The 17,990-nt window shown below is 46.5% G+C and overlaps 1 protein-coding gene across 1 annotated transcript in view; it reads left to right on the top strand.

Moving 5' to 3' along the window:
• VSTM4 (V-set and transmembrane domain containing 4) overlaps positions 1-17,990 on the top strand; it is a 101,258-nt gene that overhangs the window by 28,695 nt on the left and 54,573 nt on the right. The window contains exons 3-4 of the mRNA XM_066349534.1: positions 3,023-3,091; positions 12,234-12,341. Of these exons, the coding sequence (XP_066205631.1) occupies positions 3,023-3,091; positions 12,234-12,341 (177 nt within the window). The remainder of the gene's footprint in view (positions 1-3,022; positions 3,092-12,233; positions 12,342-17,990) is intronic.

Below are 17,990 nucleotides of genomic sequence, written 5' to 3'. Positions count from 1 at the left end.
GCCCACAGTGAAGCCCCATGGTTAGGTCAGCCCCGATTTTCCCACAGTGTGTCCTTATGGTGTGGGGACTCAGACACCCCATCAGGACACACTTGACAGTGTGTCAGATTCACTCTGAGATAGCAGGGGACTAGCAGCTGAAATAAGACTGTTGTGTGGAAACTTGGGAAGGCTTTTGAAACACGGGCAGAGTTTATATAAAGATTTTTCTTTCTTGTAGGAAAAGCATAAGGTTATGAGTGGTATTGCTGATCCAGGTTGCTGCCCTTTCCTATAAAGTAGCCACGGTGGGGGTCCTGACCTAGAGCTCCTGCAGCTCAGACTCATTACCAGGTGTCCATGTGGGAGACTTCACCTTCTGTCCCAAATAAGGCAAAGGGAATTGTGATTGGACTAAATCAAGGGCCAGCAGTGTTTGAAAAGACAGAGGATGAAAGATGAGTGAAAAGCAGTGAGGGTGCTCACCGGGCTGGGACGGCGACAGCCTGTTTGAGCCGCAGATGTGCTGCCGCAAGGGCGGGGACCCTCTCTTATGGACCCTCTCTTATGGACCATCTGAACAACTGATGATTCACTGTCTGAGGCAAAGGGCTGACAGCAAAGGGCCTTGCTGGAGCTAGGTGTAAGAATTAGAGGGGGCTAGAATAGACTGATATCCCTGCCTAAGGGAGCTGATGTCTTTGTGCATTCAAATGGCTTCTAGGTCTCAGGCACTGTTCTGAGCACATCACATGTCTCAATCCATTGGATACCCCTGTGTAGCCTGAGAGTAGGGACTTATTATCCTTGCATAGCAAGAGGAGAAACTAAGGTACCGGGAAGTTAAGGGATTTGCCTAGAGGCACACCACAACTAACAAATGACAGTTTAGTGTTTCAACCCAGTGTACATCAGTTCATCTCTTAGTGTTTCAACCCAGTGTACATCAGTTCATCTCTTAGTGTTTCAACCCAGTGTACATCAGTTCATCTCTTAGTGTTTCAACCCAGTGTACATCAGTTCATCTCTTAGTGTTTCAACCCAGTGTACATCAGTTCAGAACATGCATCTGGTTCACCCAGGGAACCTGGGTTTAAGAGCAGATGCCGATCCCATAGATATGGCTTGGGACCCAGTGGTTCTGTACTTCTCACCAGCCCCGGGTGCTGCAGCTGCTGGTGCATGAGTACACTTGGAGCGGTAAGGCTTTGGGCCACGATAGGCATGCCTGACTGTCCAAAAACATAAGCGCGTAGAGATGCATTTCTTCCTTTCTGTCTTGTCTTCATTAAGACTCTTTATGGTAAGCGTAGCCTAAGTTCCATTAGTTGAAGCCATAAAAACCACGCAAGCCAATTCAGAAGGGAGGAGGGATAGTTTAGGTAGTTTAAGGATAACAGAGCTCATGGAATACAATCACAATACGTCAGCCCTCTTGGGACCCAAAGTGCTATCAAGGTCAAGTCTCTGAGCCCCGTCGGTCTTCTCACCTCCATCTTCTCCTTACAGGTTCTGCTTTCTACTCTGCTCTGCTTGCCGGTTTCCCAAACACAGCTACCTGCTCCTAAGTCCACAGGTTCCTTCAGTCCCAGGGTCCACAACAACCAGACGTATACTTTGTTTCTATGTTTAAATTCTTGAAGGGGACATATGATTGGTTGCTCTGGCAGTCATGATTACAGAAGCTCTGGGTGGGACAAATTTTCTGACATATCTAATATCACATGCAAGACCAAATATCCACCGGGAGATTGATCCTGGACTTCCAGATTGCTTACTGGGTCATTAGAAATAGATCTTTTCTTTACTAGGCGCCTACCCCATGCCTGGCCATGTGCCACATGAAGGGGATATAGAGATAGAAGATATAGCTTCTGGTTTTAGGGAATTTAGGTTTTAATAAGACAGGGGTTCTTCTCCTGTCATGGCAGACAGACTTCGAACAGACAAAAATCCTCCTTCTGAGGATTAGAAATAGCTGAAAAAAACCTGCATTTCAGCTTTCCTAGTGACTTATTTATATTTTGTAAATACATTTATATTATATAATCAATTATATATGTGCATATATATTTTAGATAGATAGATGGATGGCTATAGATAGACAGGTAAGGTAGGTTGATAGATTCTTTTCATTTGGGTCCTAGATTCTCTTTTCTAGAGCTCTTCAATTTGGTAGCCACTGACCACATGCAGCTATTTCAATTTAAATTAATGAACATGAACTACAATTATAAATTCAGTTTCTCTGTTCCACTGGCCTGGCCATGTTCCGTGTGCTCAGTAGCCATGTGTGGTCATGGCTACTGTTCAGTGCAGACAGAACATTCCTGTAATCTCAGAAGTTAAAATATCAGGCCATATTTTAATTCCCTGTATGTTTTTGTCAGGTTTCATTGTTAGATATTTACTTGCGATATGTTACCACTGTGAATGGAAGCCCTCCATGCTTTCAGACTCGTTACTGTGACGTTTGAGGTTTCATACACTGTAGCTCAGTTCTGTTTGAATGACCATTGACAGTAGACACAGGGAATTCAGGGATCAGCCACGGACTGGGAGCAGACAAGGTGGTGTCATCTCAAAGTCAGATGCCTGCTGCTCTGGGTGACTGTCTTGCATGGGAAATGGTGCGCAGAGTTCTGACCCTGAGTCGTCAGGTGACTGAGTCTTCTCCTCTGTCTTGGAATACCAAATGGTAATAATGTTTTGGTTCTTGGGATTCTCATTGGAGAAATCTTTATTTTGCAAGGATATGAGGCAAGTGGGACTTATCTTGAATTTTTTTTAAATTTCTTGCTATTTATTGGCTTTTAAACAGACATCTTAATTTCCTTCTGTCTCTCATTGTTCTGTGTAAATCATTGCTCCTCTGTGTGGCCTGTGAGGTGTGACGATTAAATGTGGGTTTACAAAAGTGAAATTCACTTTATAAAAAGTACATCTCTACCACATGGTGTTACTTGGGACTGCAGGTTGGACCTGGTCCAAAGCTGCTCTGCTTCATGTTTCCTGTTTCTTTTTCTTTCTTTCTTTCTTACAGTGATTTCCCTCAAAACTTCAGAAGATTCGTCCTTTGAAAAAAAGAAGGAGACATGGGCATTTTTTGAAGGTAAAGCTTGCATGTTTTTATTATAAGCTGCTACCCGACTTTTAGACAATAGGAAAGGAATGGAATCAGAGGAAAGGACCTTAACTTCTTAGTTTTGCCACAATATCAAGTTGTTCTTTTTGCCCTACACTTACTCAAGAGTAGGGCAGGATTTCTGGTGGTAATAGCCACAGGGTTTTGCAAAAGTAGGGGTGAAATTTCTGCGCAATTTGGGGGTTTTGTTTTGGTCCAGAATTTCTCCTCTTACACCTAAGAGGAGGGAGGTAATCTTCAAGTATTATAAAAATGGGAAGAATATCCACTGTGACAAATTTTAATCTCAGGTGCTTAAGGGGTTTGGGATTCTGGAAATAGTTTGGAATCTCAAGCAAGTGATTTCGACTCATTGTAGAATTACCAGCGGACTTTTAACCACACTGATGCTTACCCATGTTTCTAGAAACTCTCATTGAGTTGGAAGTTGCTGAATGTTCTCTGGAAGGTTCCAGTGTGCAGCCAGGGCCTGAGACCATGGCTCTCCCAGCTAGTCTCAGACAGCGGCATAGCAGCAGTCCCCTGGGAGCCTGTTCCAACAGACTTTGTTGGACACTGCCCTTGCTTACAGATCTGGAACTCCGGCGTGGTGCCCAGCCATCTGGCTTGTTCTGATACAAAGCTCCAGCTTGAGCCTTGGAGCAGTGATTCTTAACAGGTGATGATTTTGCCCCTTCAGGGAACATTTGTTAAGATAGGGGTATATGTTTGGTTGCCACAACTAGCATTTTGGTGCTCCTGTTATCTCTTGGGTAGGGACGAAGGATGCTGCTTAGACAGCCAGCCTACAATGCACAAGGGCCATTCTGGCCCCTAATGTCAAGCATGTCGTGGTTGACGAAACTTGCCTTAAAAAGGAAAGCCATAGAAATGGTCACAGAATGGTTGAGGATTATGACCCTCAACAAGAAGAATGTACTTTGTACGTTCTCAGGCAGAGCCTTTGATCAGTACAAAGCTGATTAAACACATGGATGTAGATAAAAGTGAAATGGTTACCAGGGGAAGGGGAGTAAAGAGGGACTAATATACGGTGGTGGAAAATGATTTGACTTTGGGTGATGGATACTCAACACAATCAATCGTTCATATATCATAGAAAAGTTTACCTAAAACCTATCTACTCTTATTGATCAATGTCACCCCATTAAATTTAATTTTCGATTAAAAAAAAAAGATTACTATTAAGAGGTGATCAAGAAATTGTGAAGAATGACATGGTAAAGGCAGAGCATTTACTGCCAAGAATGACCTTGTGTAAAGGACCTTAGGAGAGGGGTGTGCCTGGGGCTTCACCATCCCCTTTTGTTAACTCTGCAGGAGTGTTGGGAGCAAAGCTCGCCCTAGGGCAGGCATGGCCAACATACGGCCCGCAGGCAGGGCTGGCCTGCATAATGAGTTTATGTGGCCTGCCATTAAATTTTTAATATTCTCTGCACCGACGCACTGTGGAAATGAAAAAAGTGGTACTTTTAAATCGTTATACATAAACTACAATATCTAACCATTGTGTACACAATGAAAGTTAAAATCTCAGCTACTCAGAAGCGGAAGTGTCTTTGATTATTGGAAATCGAGATATTTCAGAAGATAGTGATATGCGGAAAAGAATTTCGCGAGCGACTAATCTAGGGTTAACTTCCAATAATTGGTTGAATGGATTTGCCATACTTATTTATTTTTCAAAAAAAAATTCCATTATAAAGATTTACAACTTTTGTACTCATCTGTGCAATTTTTATAAGAAATTAAATAATGGAAAATATAGAAATTTAAAAAAACTTGCCAAGGAATATTTAGTAATCTTAAACTCAACTTATATTTGTGAACAAACTTTTTCTTTAATGAATCTAAATAAAAGTACAAGGTCAAGATTGAATGATTTACATTTGGAGGCTGTGTTAAGAATAGCTACTGCAGGTACAGAGCCAGATATTAAAAAAATAATAGGCGATGCAAAGCGTCTCAACACATCACATTAGTTTCTTTGTTAATTTGCTGTACTAAATTACTTACATTTATTCATAAACAAATTACATAATAAAATTTTGTTTACTTAAATGAATCGTTTTTGTAGTTGTAAAGCCAGGAGCCACGGCCAGGGCCACTATCACAGCAGCCTTCTGGCCCATGCAGGTTCGTATTGGATTTGGACAGTCGGTAAAGAAACAACGGAGCCCAAAACTGATGGGCTGTCATCTTTAATTCTAGCTTGCACCCGGCAGACAAGTAAAAACACACACTGGGCTCCAAAACCCACTCACATTCAGTGCTCACAAAGCCACTGACTTATCCGAGTTTCCTAGAATCAAAAGTTTCTAGCTCACCAGCCTTATTCTCCTCAGTTCCCCATCTCCTTCCTTATCCCAGATACAAACTGCACAAACTGGCATCTCACTCAGCACTCCGCCATCTTGGCTGCTTCTCCTGGCCACATGGCCTCTTTCTGCTCTCTGCTCTGCTCCCTCTGCTCTCTCATGCTAATCATCCCAGGAACCAAGAGCGCAAACTCTCGTTCTGCCCCCATTTTATATTGTAGCTTCACAATCTCTAATCCAATATACAAAATAGGGAAGTCTCTAATACAAAGTCACCTCTCTGAGGCATGATGGGATTGATTGTACCACCCCACATCAAAAAGGGTGGGAAAGGCTTAATCCCAAAACCAAGCCCCAGGCTACAAGGATTCTAAACACACATTAATATCACCTGGGCAACGGCCTCAAGTGGGCAGCGCCATTTTTAACAAAGTGAGCATAATACATTTTATCTGCCCAACAGTAGTTAACATTTTTTAATTTTAATATTTCATTTGGCCTGTGAAAAAAGTTTTCTTTCTAATCTGGCCTGGGGGCAAAAACTGTTGGCCACGCCTGCCTACCGGGAGAGCAACTAGAGTTCAACCCGCCCCCAAAGCTAGATATAAGCACTGGGTTGAGGCACTTTCTCTTTGGAAAAAAATGCAACCTTTATTCTGAACACTGTTTGCTGGCCATAAAGTGTCACGCAGGTAGGACCTAGGGTTTGTTGTGTAGTTCTGAAGCCATAAATACTGTGTTTCTTAGGCTGCGCTTTACTCTCACAGTGATTCTTCGTGTTCCTTGCTTTTCTTTTGGGCATGTGACAGCTGCCTTTTTCTCTACTTGATGACCTTCTAGCAAAACCTTAGCCTTTCATCCAGTGAAGGTGTGCTTATTAGCAAAGACGTGGAAGTCACCTTATTCCTCATAGGATGAAGCAGGCGGGGAAGGGATTGGTTTTAGCCCGTGTTGCTATGGCCCAGGCAGGGGGATGGGCAAGGGTGCTGGCAGCCCCTGAAGGCAGGTCGTGGCAGCTGTGACAGCAGGAGCCCTCTTTCTCAATTGATGCATGAACATCTCCTGGAGGTCTCTTAGTTGTATCCTAGACCCTGTTTCCCCCTCTGAGAATCTGAGCTCTTCATTTAGGAAAAGATCAAAGAATTTGCAAAGACCAAGACTTCATATATTTATAAGGATTGTAGCATTTAGTCCACACACACCTTGCAGCATAATCAGCATCTCTAAAACACTTTGTATGATTAATAATAGTTCATGGGCAGTTGCAGAATATCAGGGTTATTCTCTATTCCGCTCTCCATGCAAGTCCGTGGCCCTGCACACGTTCTGCCCTCCTCCTGGCCTGGAAAGAGAGGTCCCCTCTGAGAAGCAGACTGGGTATTTGCACTGTGGCAGCCTCAGGCAGCTGTTTCCACAGTGCTCTTTTCCTGTGCTTTTGGCATCAGTTTCCCTGCAGTTTGCTCTTTTAACCTAGCCACAGTGTTGGTGAGGTGAGGGCTGTGGCTACAATTTCCTGGCACGTGGTCCCAGGTCTTTGCCCTTTTGTTCCTGGATCGAGAAAGCTGCCACTGGGGCTTGCCAATGGATACCCGTCCTCCAGGGCTTAGCTGGAGTCCAGCGCGCGCACACACACACACACACACACACACACACACACAACACACACACACACACAAAGAGGCATTGTCAGGCCTCTCATGAGGTGCTGGAGTGAGTTACAGGCACTCTGGGCTGTTGCTGAGGTATTTTTCCCAGAGCAGGATGGTGTTTCAGGCTGTATGAGAGTATAACAGAAGCACACAGCTTTCTCTATGGAACTGTGATCTCCTAGGTATTGGCATTTGCTCCGGACCTGTAGAGGACTGGCATTAACTTCCTTGAGTCTGTGGTTCCGGGGAGTTGGGTTCCTCCACTGTGCCAAGGAATGCTGGGGTCACCAGGTTTCAAAGCAGCTCTGAATGCCCCTGCAGGCTTCACGGTTGCCCAGGAACAGGTGCTGGTGGTCTTTCCTGAGGAGCTCCTCTGCCTGGCCCGTCAGCCTGTCATGGCAGGGCCTCCTGGAAGGGCAGGAGCTGGCATGCAGATGCTCTGTGTCCCATCTCAGGCTCCCTGTTGTGTTATCATCACCCCAGCCTGCCAGCCCTGCTGTCTATTCAGGGAGGCCTGGGCTGTGGGGAGCAGACATATTCTGTGTGGCAGCTTGCAATGGAGCCTAAAAATGACATTGGTGCCTTTGGAAGTGCCACCGCAGAAGACAGAAGTACAAATGAATGTGGGGACAATAAGATGATATTTAGAGTAATTCTGAGTGTGTAGGTATACATGGTAGTTTAAAAGCAAATCTCAGATTTAGTGAAGTGCAGATGTTTTTGTTACACTTGGACCTGGAGGCTTGGGTGCAGTCTCTGCACTAGCACTGTCTGGCCTGGTCTGTTTTCAAACCTTGGAGCCGACATTTATAATTAGGGAGGTGTTTGTACAAAGTTAAAGGCACTGGGTGGGCTTCGCGGCCCAAGAACGCTGCCCTGAACAGGGCTACAGCTGCTCCTGTCAGGCCGGTCACAGCTTTGCCTTAGCTCACCCTGTGAGAGGCGGCCCTGGAGTTTGTGGCCCTGGCTTAAATGGCTCAGGGTTTGCGCACCAAAAGGAAAGCTTGGAGCCGAGGAAAAAATGAGAACTTTGGAGTAATGGTTGCTGTGCAATTTAGGGAAACTCAGGCATTTTTTCTGTTTGTTTTTAGCTTTTCTGCTCCCGCAGGCCACACTTTTTAAGCTTCACATAGCTCCAAGAACACAACAGAGGCAGGCACAGTCATAAGCCTGTGGGGACACACAGGGACAGCCAATACCCATTGGCCAGTGTCCACAGACCAGAGCGCCTGTGTGCTCAGGGTCTTGCTGAGTCCTCCAGACTGGCCAGATGTTTTATAATCCTGTACCATGACTGCCTGTGGAGAGACCCTTTTGTGCACTGTGGAGGAGGCTGTAATCTGAAACCTGACCCCACCCACCACGGGCCTGCTGAAAGCCCTTGTCTCCTGCCAGAGCAGAGTGGACCACAGCTGTTGAAAGTGTGTTCCTGGGCACTTGAGGGAGACACTCGCCGTGGCCTTGTCCCTCCTTGGCTTCTGCAGTCCTGGGATGCAGGAAGGAGCTCTGATGGGGAGGTGAGCTTGTAGCTCACACCGTGCTGCTCTTGTGGCATGGAGTAAGAAGGTTTTTCTTCGTTCCGAGAATCAGGCCATAGCCACATTCTCCTTGCCTTTTGCTCCAGGGGCCCACATGTCTGGAGTCCCTTCGAGACAGGTGTTGTGTCCACCTGGCCCATATCTGCCTGCCTGGAGCTGCGATCACACAGTTCTCTCTCCTCTTGTGTCAGAAATGGCTGGGCAACCCTGTTCTTGGGGTAGGTTACTCAGCGGTGTGAAATCAGGATTGGTCATGTGTTTTCCACACACTGGCCCGGCCTTTATCCTGTCACGTGTCCTGCTCTGTGACTTCTGTCCCTCAGAATTTCATGTTTTATAAAATGGAAGCCCAAGCCTCTCTCCTAACTCTGACCACTCGTGGAATGCTCTACATTGTTAATCTACAAAGCCCACACATCTGAGACACAGGCGTCTCTACAGAAAGGCTGTTTCTCTTGTGGTTGTAGGAGAGAGTTTTGTCTGTATTTGTCTTTAACTCCTGACACACCATGGAACCCTCAACCCCTGTCACCTGGCTTTGTTCTCGCCATCGTCCTAAATTAGCTCCCCTCCCCACCTTTTCTAGTAGCTTTCTAGTGGGAAAATTAATGAGTGTCTTCCTGCAGCACCTCCTGTGATTAAGCAATCTCTGTCACAGGTTCTACTCTACTGGCTTTCAGAACTCACCCCCCAGCCCTCCCTGTGCCTGTGACTGGCTCCCAGCTCCCTTTGTGGGAGACACTCCCTTACCCGGCTCCCTCAACGGCTCCCTTAAATAGCAGAGCAGGTGCTCCTTGCACCTGCAACCTTGTTCTGCTGTGTCGTGTCCCTCCCCCCCCCAGCTTCTGTGTTTCCAAATCAGAACCCCACTCACAGTAGTTTAGGCAAAATAGCTGATTTAGCCTATCCCATGGGTGGGGCGCCAGGGCTCCTGGCAAAGGCTGCACTGGGCTTCCCTGGGGCGGGGGCTGTGGAAGGAGAGTCAAAAGGAAGCCAAAATGTCTTGATTTCATCCCATCCTCCCTCCATTTCTCTTGGACCATAACCCGCTTCCCCAGGCGAGCTCTGGATGCCAGCCAGCCTGCCACCCCTAGCATGCTTGCTTTTTCCGTTTGAGCACTTACCTAACTGCTTCTCCAGGACCAGAGGGCTTTATGAAGGTGAATTCCTGTTGACTAAGCAATTTTACTTGTAGGACCTTAATCTTAAGGGCCTAATGTGAGGGATGCATTACCGTTTAAATTTATAAGTGCTCTTCATAAACCCATTTACTACAGAGGACTGTTAGGGACACGTTGAGTAGCCAATAATGAGATATCAAGTCACTTATATCAATATAAATTTTTATCATATTTTAAAAAACAGTTTATATGTTTTTGAAGCGAGCTTAATGAGAAGATGAGATTAAACAGAAAGCTGTACGATCATAATTTACAAATATACACACATGCAGCATAAAGTGCACCAAATGTTAGCCGTCCTTGTCTCAGGATAACAGAGGCTCAATTCTATTTCTCTCTACATATTTATTTTCTGCATGTATTTTATTTTCTCTACATACTTTTGACTTTCTATTTTATTTTAAATGTGAGCCTTAGCAGGTTTCAGTCCTCCGGGAAGCCCCGCGTGGCCCTCCCAGGCTGGGCTGCGTCCCTCCCCGCCTGTTCTTAGTACTGGGCACAGGTGCCTGTGCTTGCAAGTGCGACGTGGCCTCTGATTTCTTGATGAGAGGGCCTCTGGATGCTTGTTGTTATACTTCTTGTGTCTGAAAGTGTGCTGGACATGGCTGACGATTCGTGTCTGTTGGTGGAAGAAATTTAAGTCAGGAGAGACACGTTTTGCTAAGTTCAGACATTTGCCAAGTCCAGCCACATGCAGCATTTTGCTGCAGACAAGGTTAAAATAAAGCTTTTGGCTTTTCACTTTCTGAGCATTTTATCATCAGCTTGGTGATCAAGTCAATCGTTAGAGTTTAAGAAATGGATGCTAATGTTATGGACTGAATGTTTGTGTCCCTCAAAATTCATGTTGAAACCCTAACACCTAATGTGATAGTTTTAGGAGGTGGGATCTTTGGATGGTGATTAGATGATGAGAATGGGATGTCCCTGTGTGGCATTAGTGTCCTTATAAAAGGAGACCCCTTGAGAATATTGCTTGCTGTCTCTATTCTCTGCCATGTGAAGACACCAAGGGCAGAGGTTTCTAAACCAGGGAGAGGGCTCTCACCAGACACCAGATTTGCCAGCACCTTGATCTTCTGAGAAATAAATGTTTAAGCTACACAGCCTCTATTCTGTTATAGTAACCCAAGCTGATTAAGACATATGTGAACATGGTACCTATTTGAATTTTAGATTAACCTGTATTTCTAAGAAATTATACAGAGACAGGTCCTTTGTATTGGCTCATACTCTTTACCTAATTTCTCCCTATGGTAACATCTTGGAAAACTCTAGTACGATATCCCCAACCCAAATGTTGACACTGATACAGCCAAGACCCAGACCATTCCCATCACTTCAAGGGTCCTTTACAGCCGAACGCTCTCCTCCTCCTCCCTCCTTAAGCTCTGACCCCTCTGCTGTCTCTATTTCTATACTCTTGTCATTGCAAGAATGGTATATAAAGTAAACATTACAGAAAATAAAATCCTACAGTATGTCATCTTTTGGAATTTTTTTTTTCACTCAGCATAATCCAGGTCAGTGCATGTTTCAGTGGTTTGTTCTTCATTGCTGCGTAGACTCCGTGGTGTGGCTAGACTGCGGGTGGTTTAACCATGATCTCGCTGAAGGAGCATGGTTCTGTCTGTAGTTTTGTCTACTATGAGGAAAGAGGCTATAAACACACATGTGCCAATTTCTGGGTGAACTTGAGTTTTCATTTCTCTGAAACAAATGCCCTGGAGTGTCACTGCAGGGTTGAATGCTGGTTGTAGGTATGTCTTTTAAGAGACATGGCTATAGCATTTTATCATCTCACCAGCAAAGTCTGACTGACCCAGGTTATCTCCATCCATTTCAGCACTTGGTCTTGTTACCAGTTTTTATTTTAGCTGTTGCGATAGGTGTGGAATACCTTGTTGTGGTTTAAATTTGCATTTTCCTGTTAGCTAAGGAGGCTGAACTTATTTGCTGCCTGTGTAGTCTCTTTGGTAAAATGTCGGTACGTGTTTCTGCCTATTTCCTAATTGGATTGTTTAGTTTTTACTGTTGAGTTTTGAGAGATCTTTATCTTCTAGAGATTAGTCCTTTTTTCAATTTGTGATTTGCAAATAATCTCTCCCAGTCTGTAGCCTGTCTTTTTACCCTATTCTCATGGGCGTTTACAGAGCAAAACTTTCTATTCTGATGGAGTCAAATATATTCTCCTTTTGTAGATGGTGCTTTTGGTGGCAGGTCTAAAAATTCTTTGCCTAATCTCAGATTTCCCAAAGATTTTTTTCCTATGTTTTCTCCAAAAGTTTTCTAGTTTATAATTTGCATTTGGGTTAGTGGTTCCTTTTGGTTTGATTTATATGGCATTTATGAAGTTCGCTGTATGTGGTGCCTCCCCTCTGAGGGGGGCTGTCTGAGTCAGCCCCCGTGTCCTTGCCTTCCAGATCTCTATGTGTACGCCGTGCTCGTGTGCTGCGTGGGGATCCTCAGTGTCCTGCTCTTCACCCTCACCATCGCCTGGCAGTCGGTGTTCAGCAAGAGGAAATCCAGAGGTAAGAGAACAGATAAGGGCGTGTCTGGACCGGGAGCACAGCCTGACCACAGCCAGCTAGAGAGCGCTGGGCAGAGTACCACCTTGGTTGACAAAAGACAGCATGAGGCAGGGGCTATTTACCTGTGACTGGGGAGCCTCGTGAGTGCGATGTGTCTTCCTGACACTCTGCTGAAATCCACGGTGACCGCGGTTGGCCTCTTCTAAATCCTTTTATTCCTCTCTCTCAAATCCTTCCCTTCCCTGTTTGAGGGTCCTTAGCCCTGTTACGTTCCCAGAAGAGGCTGTGCACCTGGTGAAGCTCGCTGGGTTTGGTTCTCCATCACTTGAGGCTGAGTTTTTAGAGACTTTCCTGAACTGCTCTGAACTTCATTATGAAACGAAGTGGGGTCGCCGCCACCTCCTCAGACTGAGTGTTGATGGAGTGCTTGTAATTTGAGTGCAGTGCCGGTGCTGTGCCTGGGAGGCAGGTGGGGTTAGAAAAGAGGGCACCCATCCAGAGTGAGTGTCCACTTTTTCTTGTGAATGTCCCCATTCCCTGGACTGTCCTTGCCCCTTTTTCACTTTACTCTTTCTTCCTGTGACCCTGAGTCCCCCTGTGAGTGCTGTCTGCTTCCTGTCTCTAGCTCTCCTCTCACTAAGCCCTGATGTCACATTCCCACCCACTCCTGCACATTTCTCCTCAGGCACCTTTCCTGCCACCCCCGTCAGAATTTCAGAAACAGGGGAAGATCCTGTAGCTCATAGAGACGATCTAGGTGAGCACTGGGCTCAGATGTTAGGTCCACATGGCAACCCTTCACTTACCAGCTGATGGCTTACCCACTGTGCCTCCCCTTCCCCATCTGGATAATGGGGAAAACATTAGGATAGCCATATAATACAGTGTGTCCCTAAAGTCATGGTGCACTTTTGACCCGTCACAGGAAAGCAACAAAAGACGATAGAAATGTGAAATATGCATCAAATAAAAGGAAAACCCTCCCAGTTTCTGTAGGATGATGTGGCAGCATGTGCACATACGCAGATGATGATGTAACACCGTGTATACAGCGGAGCAGTCCACGCCATGCCAGTTGAGATGTGGATGGTACAAAGGAAAGTTTAGTGTGTTCTGTGGCTCGCTAAATTCGAATCTGTGACCAAAGTGCAACGTGAATATTGGCGCATTTATAACGAAGCACCACCACATAGGAATAACATTACTCGGTGGGATAAGCAGTTGAAGGAAACCGGCAGTTTGGTGGAGAAACCCCGTTCTGGTAGGCCATCAGTCAGTGACGAGTCTGTAGAGGCTATACGGGATAGCTACCTAAGGAGCCCTAAAAAATCTGTGCGTGCGCCCACATCGAACTGCACTGAATAGGTATGAAACTGGGAGAGTTTTCCTTTTCTTTGGTGCAGATTTCACATTTCTATCGTCTTTTGTTGCTTTCCTGTGACTGGTCAAAAGTGCACCACGACTTTACAGACGCACTGTAGAATTGGTGTGAGGATTAGGTTCAAAACCAAAGAAACAAATGCCCTTGACACATTCTGGCTCCTTTAAAGTGTTCTGTATTTATGATGACATATAGTTAGTTATACATAATTACTGTTAGCCTAAGGTCACAGAATTGGTAAGTGTTCGATCTAGTGGTCACAGCTTAAGGGGACATTCAAACAAAGAAACTGAGCAGTGTTTCCAGAGGAGACTATCCTCAGAGGTGCAGGCAGGGTTAAGGGAATCAGGGAGGGGGAGAGAGGCAGGCAGTCTATAGGGAGCTGTTTACACCCTAGACCTTAGGAGACAAGGGGAGGAGAAGTTCTTGAAACCTGTAATGGCTGTGACTGTGGAAGAAATGTCACCAGCTCAGGAGCCTTAAAAGGGACACTCAGGCAATGCTGAACTAGGAGGCAGGAGGGAGGAACAGCAGCACACGGCTCTCAGCCCCTCCCTCAGCTCCTCCTCCCATGTTCTGCTGTTGCTTGGGTCTCACCAACCAGAATCTGCCGGTCAGTGCCTGGAAGTCAGCCTCCAGGGGCCCGAGCAGGGTGTAGAAGGGTGGACAGGAACCCAGAGTTGTGCTGAGACACTCAGCACGCTGGGCACCTACAGATGGAGCAGGAACGTATCTGATCTTTCTCCTTCCCAGCCTGTGCCCTACCCACCGAGCTCTGTGTCTGACTGCACGTGCTCTGAGAACCTTCCTCTGCCAGCCTCACCCACAGTTCCTGAGTTTCCCACCTGTTCAAACCCTTGACACCTTCTCAGAGCTTGTGGCCCATGTTGCACATGTCCCTTCAAGAGGACAGCGTGTAAGGTAGGACCATGCATCTGATCTATTGTCCTTGCAGTTTGGCTCATGACAGTTGCTCAACAAATGGTGGACAAATGGGTGTGTTTTCCAGCTGCTTGCCTCCCAGTTCTAGGAGTTTGGATGACAGGCGGACAGGTTCTACATCTGTTTGGTTCTAAAGACACCTCCATCTGGGCTCAGTGCCGCGATAATCGACTGTGAGATGCCAACTGTGCTAGTCCTTAGGCAGGATGAGGAAAACAAAGCAAGGTAGTTAGTTCAGGAGACATCCTTCTTCGCCAAAGCCAGCAAGGGCAGGCTGGAGCAGGCCTCACACAAAGCTGCAGAGAAACCAGCTCCTTGCTGCCCTCGTTCACCCACCCCTAGCGTGGGCTCCAGATGGCCTCCTCTGCAGCTGTGCAGTGTCCAAAATCCCTTTGACCTGCTGAGAACTTTGCCTGAGCATCTGCTGAGGGCCAGACACCTTGCTGGCTGCACCATGTTCTCACGTAATCCTCACCAGTGGTCTGGGATGACAGCCCAGATCGCTCCCATTTGACAGACAAGACAACTGAAGGGCTTGGTAAAGTCCTGACACAGGGAGTGCCCGAGCCCACGCCAGCCTGCTCTGAGCCTCCTACACTTCTATTTAAGAAACCCTCAGCCCTGTGGGGGCTTCCCCTGCCAAGGGATTTCCTTCAGCCTTTCTTGGTGTTGTTGCTGAGGTCCTTCCCAACAGCAGTGCATAGCTCCTGCAGCTCCTCGGGAGCAAGGCTTTGGTTTAGTGCAGCTGCTGTCTGCAGGCTGGCATCCTGTAGCCCTGGCAGGACAGGTCCTGCCCTGTGAAGCTTAAGGATCCAATCCCTAGGTCCTCGCCACATTAGGGACCATCGTGCATGGGAGCCTGGGGTTAGCCTACTCACAGACGCCTTAAAGCAACACTGCCCCAACTTTCAGGAGCAGACCATTCACCTGGGAACCTGCCGAAATGCAAGTCTGATTCAATACATCTGTGCTGGCCTGAACCTGCATTTCTAATGAGAGCCCAGGTGGTGCCACCGCTGCTGGTGTGAGGTCACACTTTGAGGAGCAAGACCTTAGAGCAGGGGTCTCAAACTCATGGCCCGCGGGCCGCATGCAGCCCGCCGAACAATTTTATACTGATTTTTTTTTTGTTTTCAACTGCAGTGAGAAAAGTGTTGCATAACAGTTGCCTTTTGTAGACCAAGTGCGGCCCGCCGAACGGCTATGATCTTGCTCTGCGGCCCACATGCTGAGTTGAGTTTGAGACCCCTGCCTTAGAGCCAGTTGTTGTTGTTCTTTTTTTAAGAGAGAGGAAGGGGGATAGAGAGACAGGCTCCTGCATGCACCCTGACTGGGATCCATCTGGTAACCCCCATCTAGGGCCAATGCTTGAACCAATCCAGCTATTTTTAGTGCCTGAGGCTGACACTTGGACCAGTTGAGCCCCAGAGCCAGTTCTTAGCACTATGCTGCCTGTACTCCCTTTACAGCAGAAGGTTGAAATGATCCCGTTACTATTTTGAAGGGAAATGCATAGCTAAGAGATGCTAGCTGTAGCCACACATATCAGTTCAATGCTCTAGCCATAATATAAGGGAGAAATAAATGGGAGGTAATTTATAACACAATAAAACAAATTTTAGTACGGGACCTTGTCTTGTAAACATTTGCAGTTTAGAGAAGATGTTTCTTTATATTTGAAATTATTTTACATATACACATACATATTTACATATATTATGTTTACATGTAACATACATAAGTGATATATATTAGACATCTACACAGCCATGTGCCACATTATAATGTTTTGGTCAACGACATACCACATATATGATGGTGGTTCCGTAAGATTATAAGGAGCTGAAAAAGTTTTATCACCCAGTGACATTGTAGCTGCTGTGATGTTGTAGCCGCTAGGCATTTCTTGCATATTTGTGGTGATGCTGGTGTAAACACACCTACCACTGCAAGTTGTATAAAGCCCAGCACATACAGTTATGTACTGGATATCATACTTGATGTTGATGATAAATGACTGTGTTACTGGTTTATGTATTTACTATGCTAATATTTATTTTTTTATTCAGTGAGAGGAAGGGAGGCAGAGAAACAGACTCTTGCATGTGCCCCAACCCAGATCCACCCAGCAAGCCCACTAGGGGGTGGTGCTCTGCCCATCTGGAGCATTGCTTTGTTGCTCAGCAACCAAACTCTTCTTAGCGCCTGAGGCGGAGGCTATGGAGCCTTCCTCAGCGCCTGGGGCCAACTCACTCCAATGGAGCCATGGCTGCAGGAGGAGAAGAGGGGGGGGAGGAGGGGAGGGGAGAGAGAGGGATGGAGAAGTAGATGTTTGCTTCTCCCATGTGCCCTTACTGGGAATCAAACCCAGGACATCTACATGCTGGGCTGACACTCTACTGCTGAGCCAACCGGCCAGGATTCCAACTTGTTTTCTAAATGAAGCTTAAAAATAAAAATAATCTGAATGGATGGAGTGGATCTGATAAGTAGGACCTTGTTTTAGGTTGGTGCTGATGACATAACTTAGAGCAGTAGCCCTTCTTGTCATTGAGGGAGCTCTCACCAGAGCACATGCACTACTAATCCCAAAATGTTACAGGTATCTGCTGCAGCATCACGAACAGTACCAAACAGTGGCTTTCAACATTCATTTCCTCAAGATTCTGCTGTCTGTGCTGGGCTCAGCTACGTGGTTCTGCTGGTAGTCACCTAGAGTTTCCATGTGGCCCCAGTCATCTGAAGTTGACTGAGATTGGAGATCTGGGGTGGCGCCTGTCACTCCCAGCCTGGGTCTCACCTTGGACACCTGTGGGAGAGCAGGGCCAACAACATTGCTCCCTCTCTTTCTCCCTCTGGTCTCACCAGCAGCGTGGGTGGCCAAACCACCCTACTTGATGACTTTGGTCTCCAAGGGCGTGTCTATACTGGACTACGCACAGGTCACTCAGCCACATTCTATCAGATAAAGCAAGTCTTGAGGGCAACCAGATGCTCAGGACAAAGGAGGAGAGCCCTCCTCTTTGTGGGAAGAGTGGCAAAGAATCTGTGGTCATCCTTAAACCACCACACAAGGAAAACCTGATTTTTGTCTTTCCCAGTGAAAGAGCCAGAGGAAGCAAGGGAAGCTCCCAACTCGAGGGGATGAGGAGGGGACACACCTCAGTCACTCCAGGTGGCTGGGGCATAATGGTGACCACTGTGGGTTCTGAGAACTGGCGGTGTTCAGCATTCTCCAGTCAAGGAACTAGTTTGCCAGGAGCACTGCACCATTTGTGCCCAAGCAGGGATGGGAAGGGGTTGGGGAAGGGTATGGCAGCATTCCA

This window comes from Saccopteryx leptura, chromosome 9 (genome assembly GCF_036850995.1).
Source record: "Saccopteryx leptura isolate mSacLep1 chromosome 9, mSacLep1_pri_phased_curated, whole genome shotgun sequence".
Classification (NCBI taxonomy): Eukaryota; Metazoa; Chordata; class Mammalia; order Chiroptera; family Emballonuridae; genus Saccopteryx; species Saccopteryx leptura.
The sequence above is the reverse complement of the archived record's forward strand: the minus strand, read 5'-3'. Positions and strand labels throughout refer to the sequence as shown.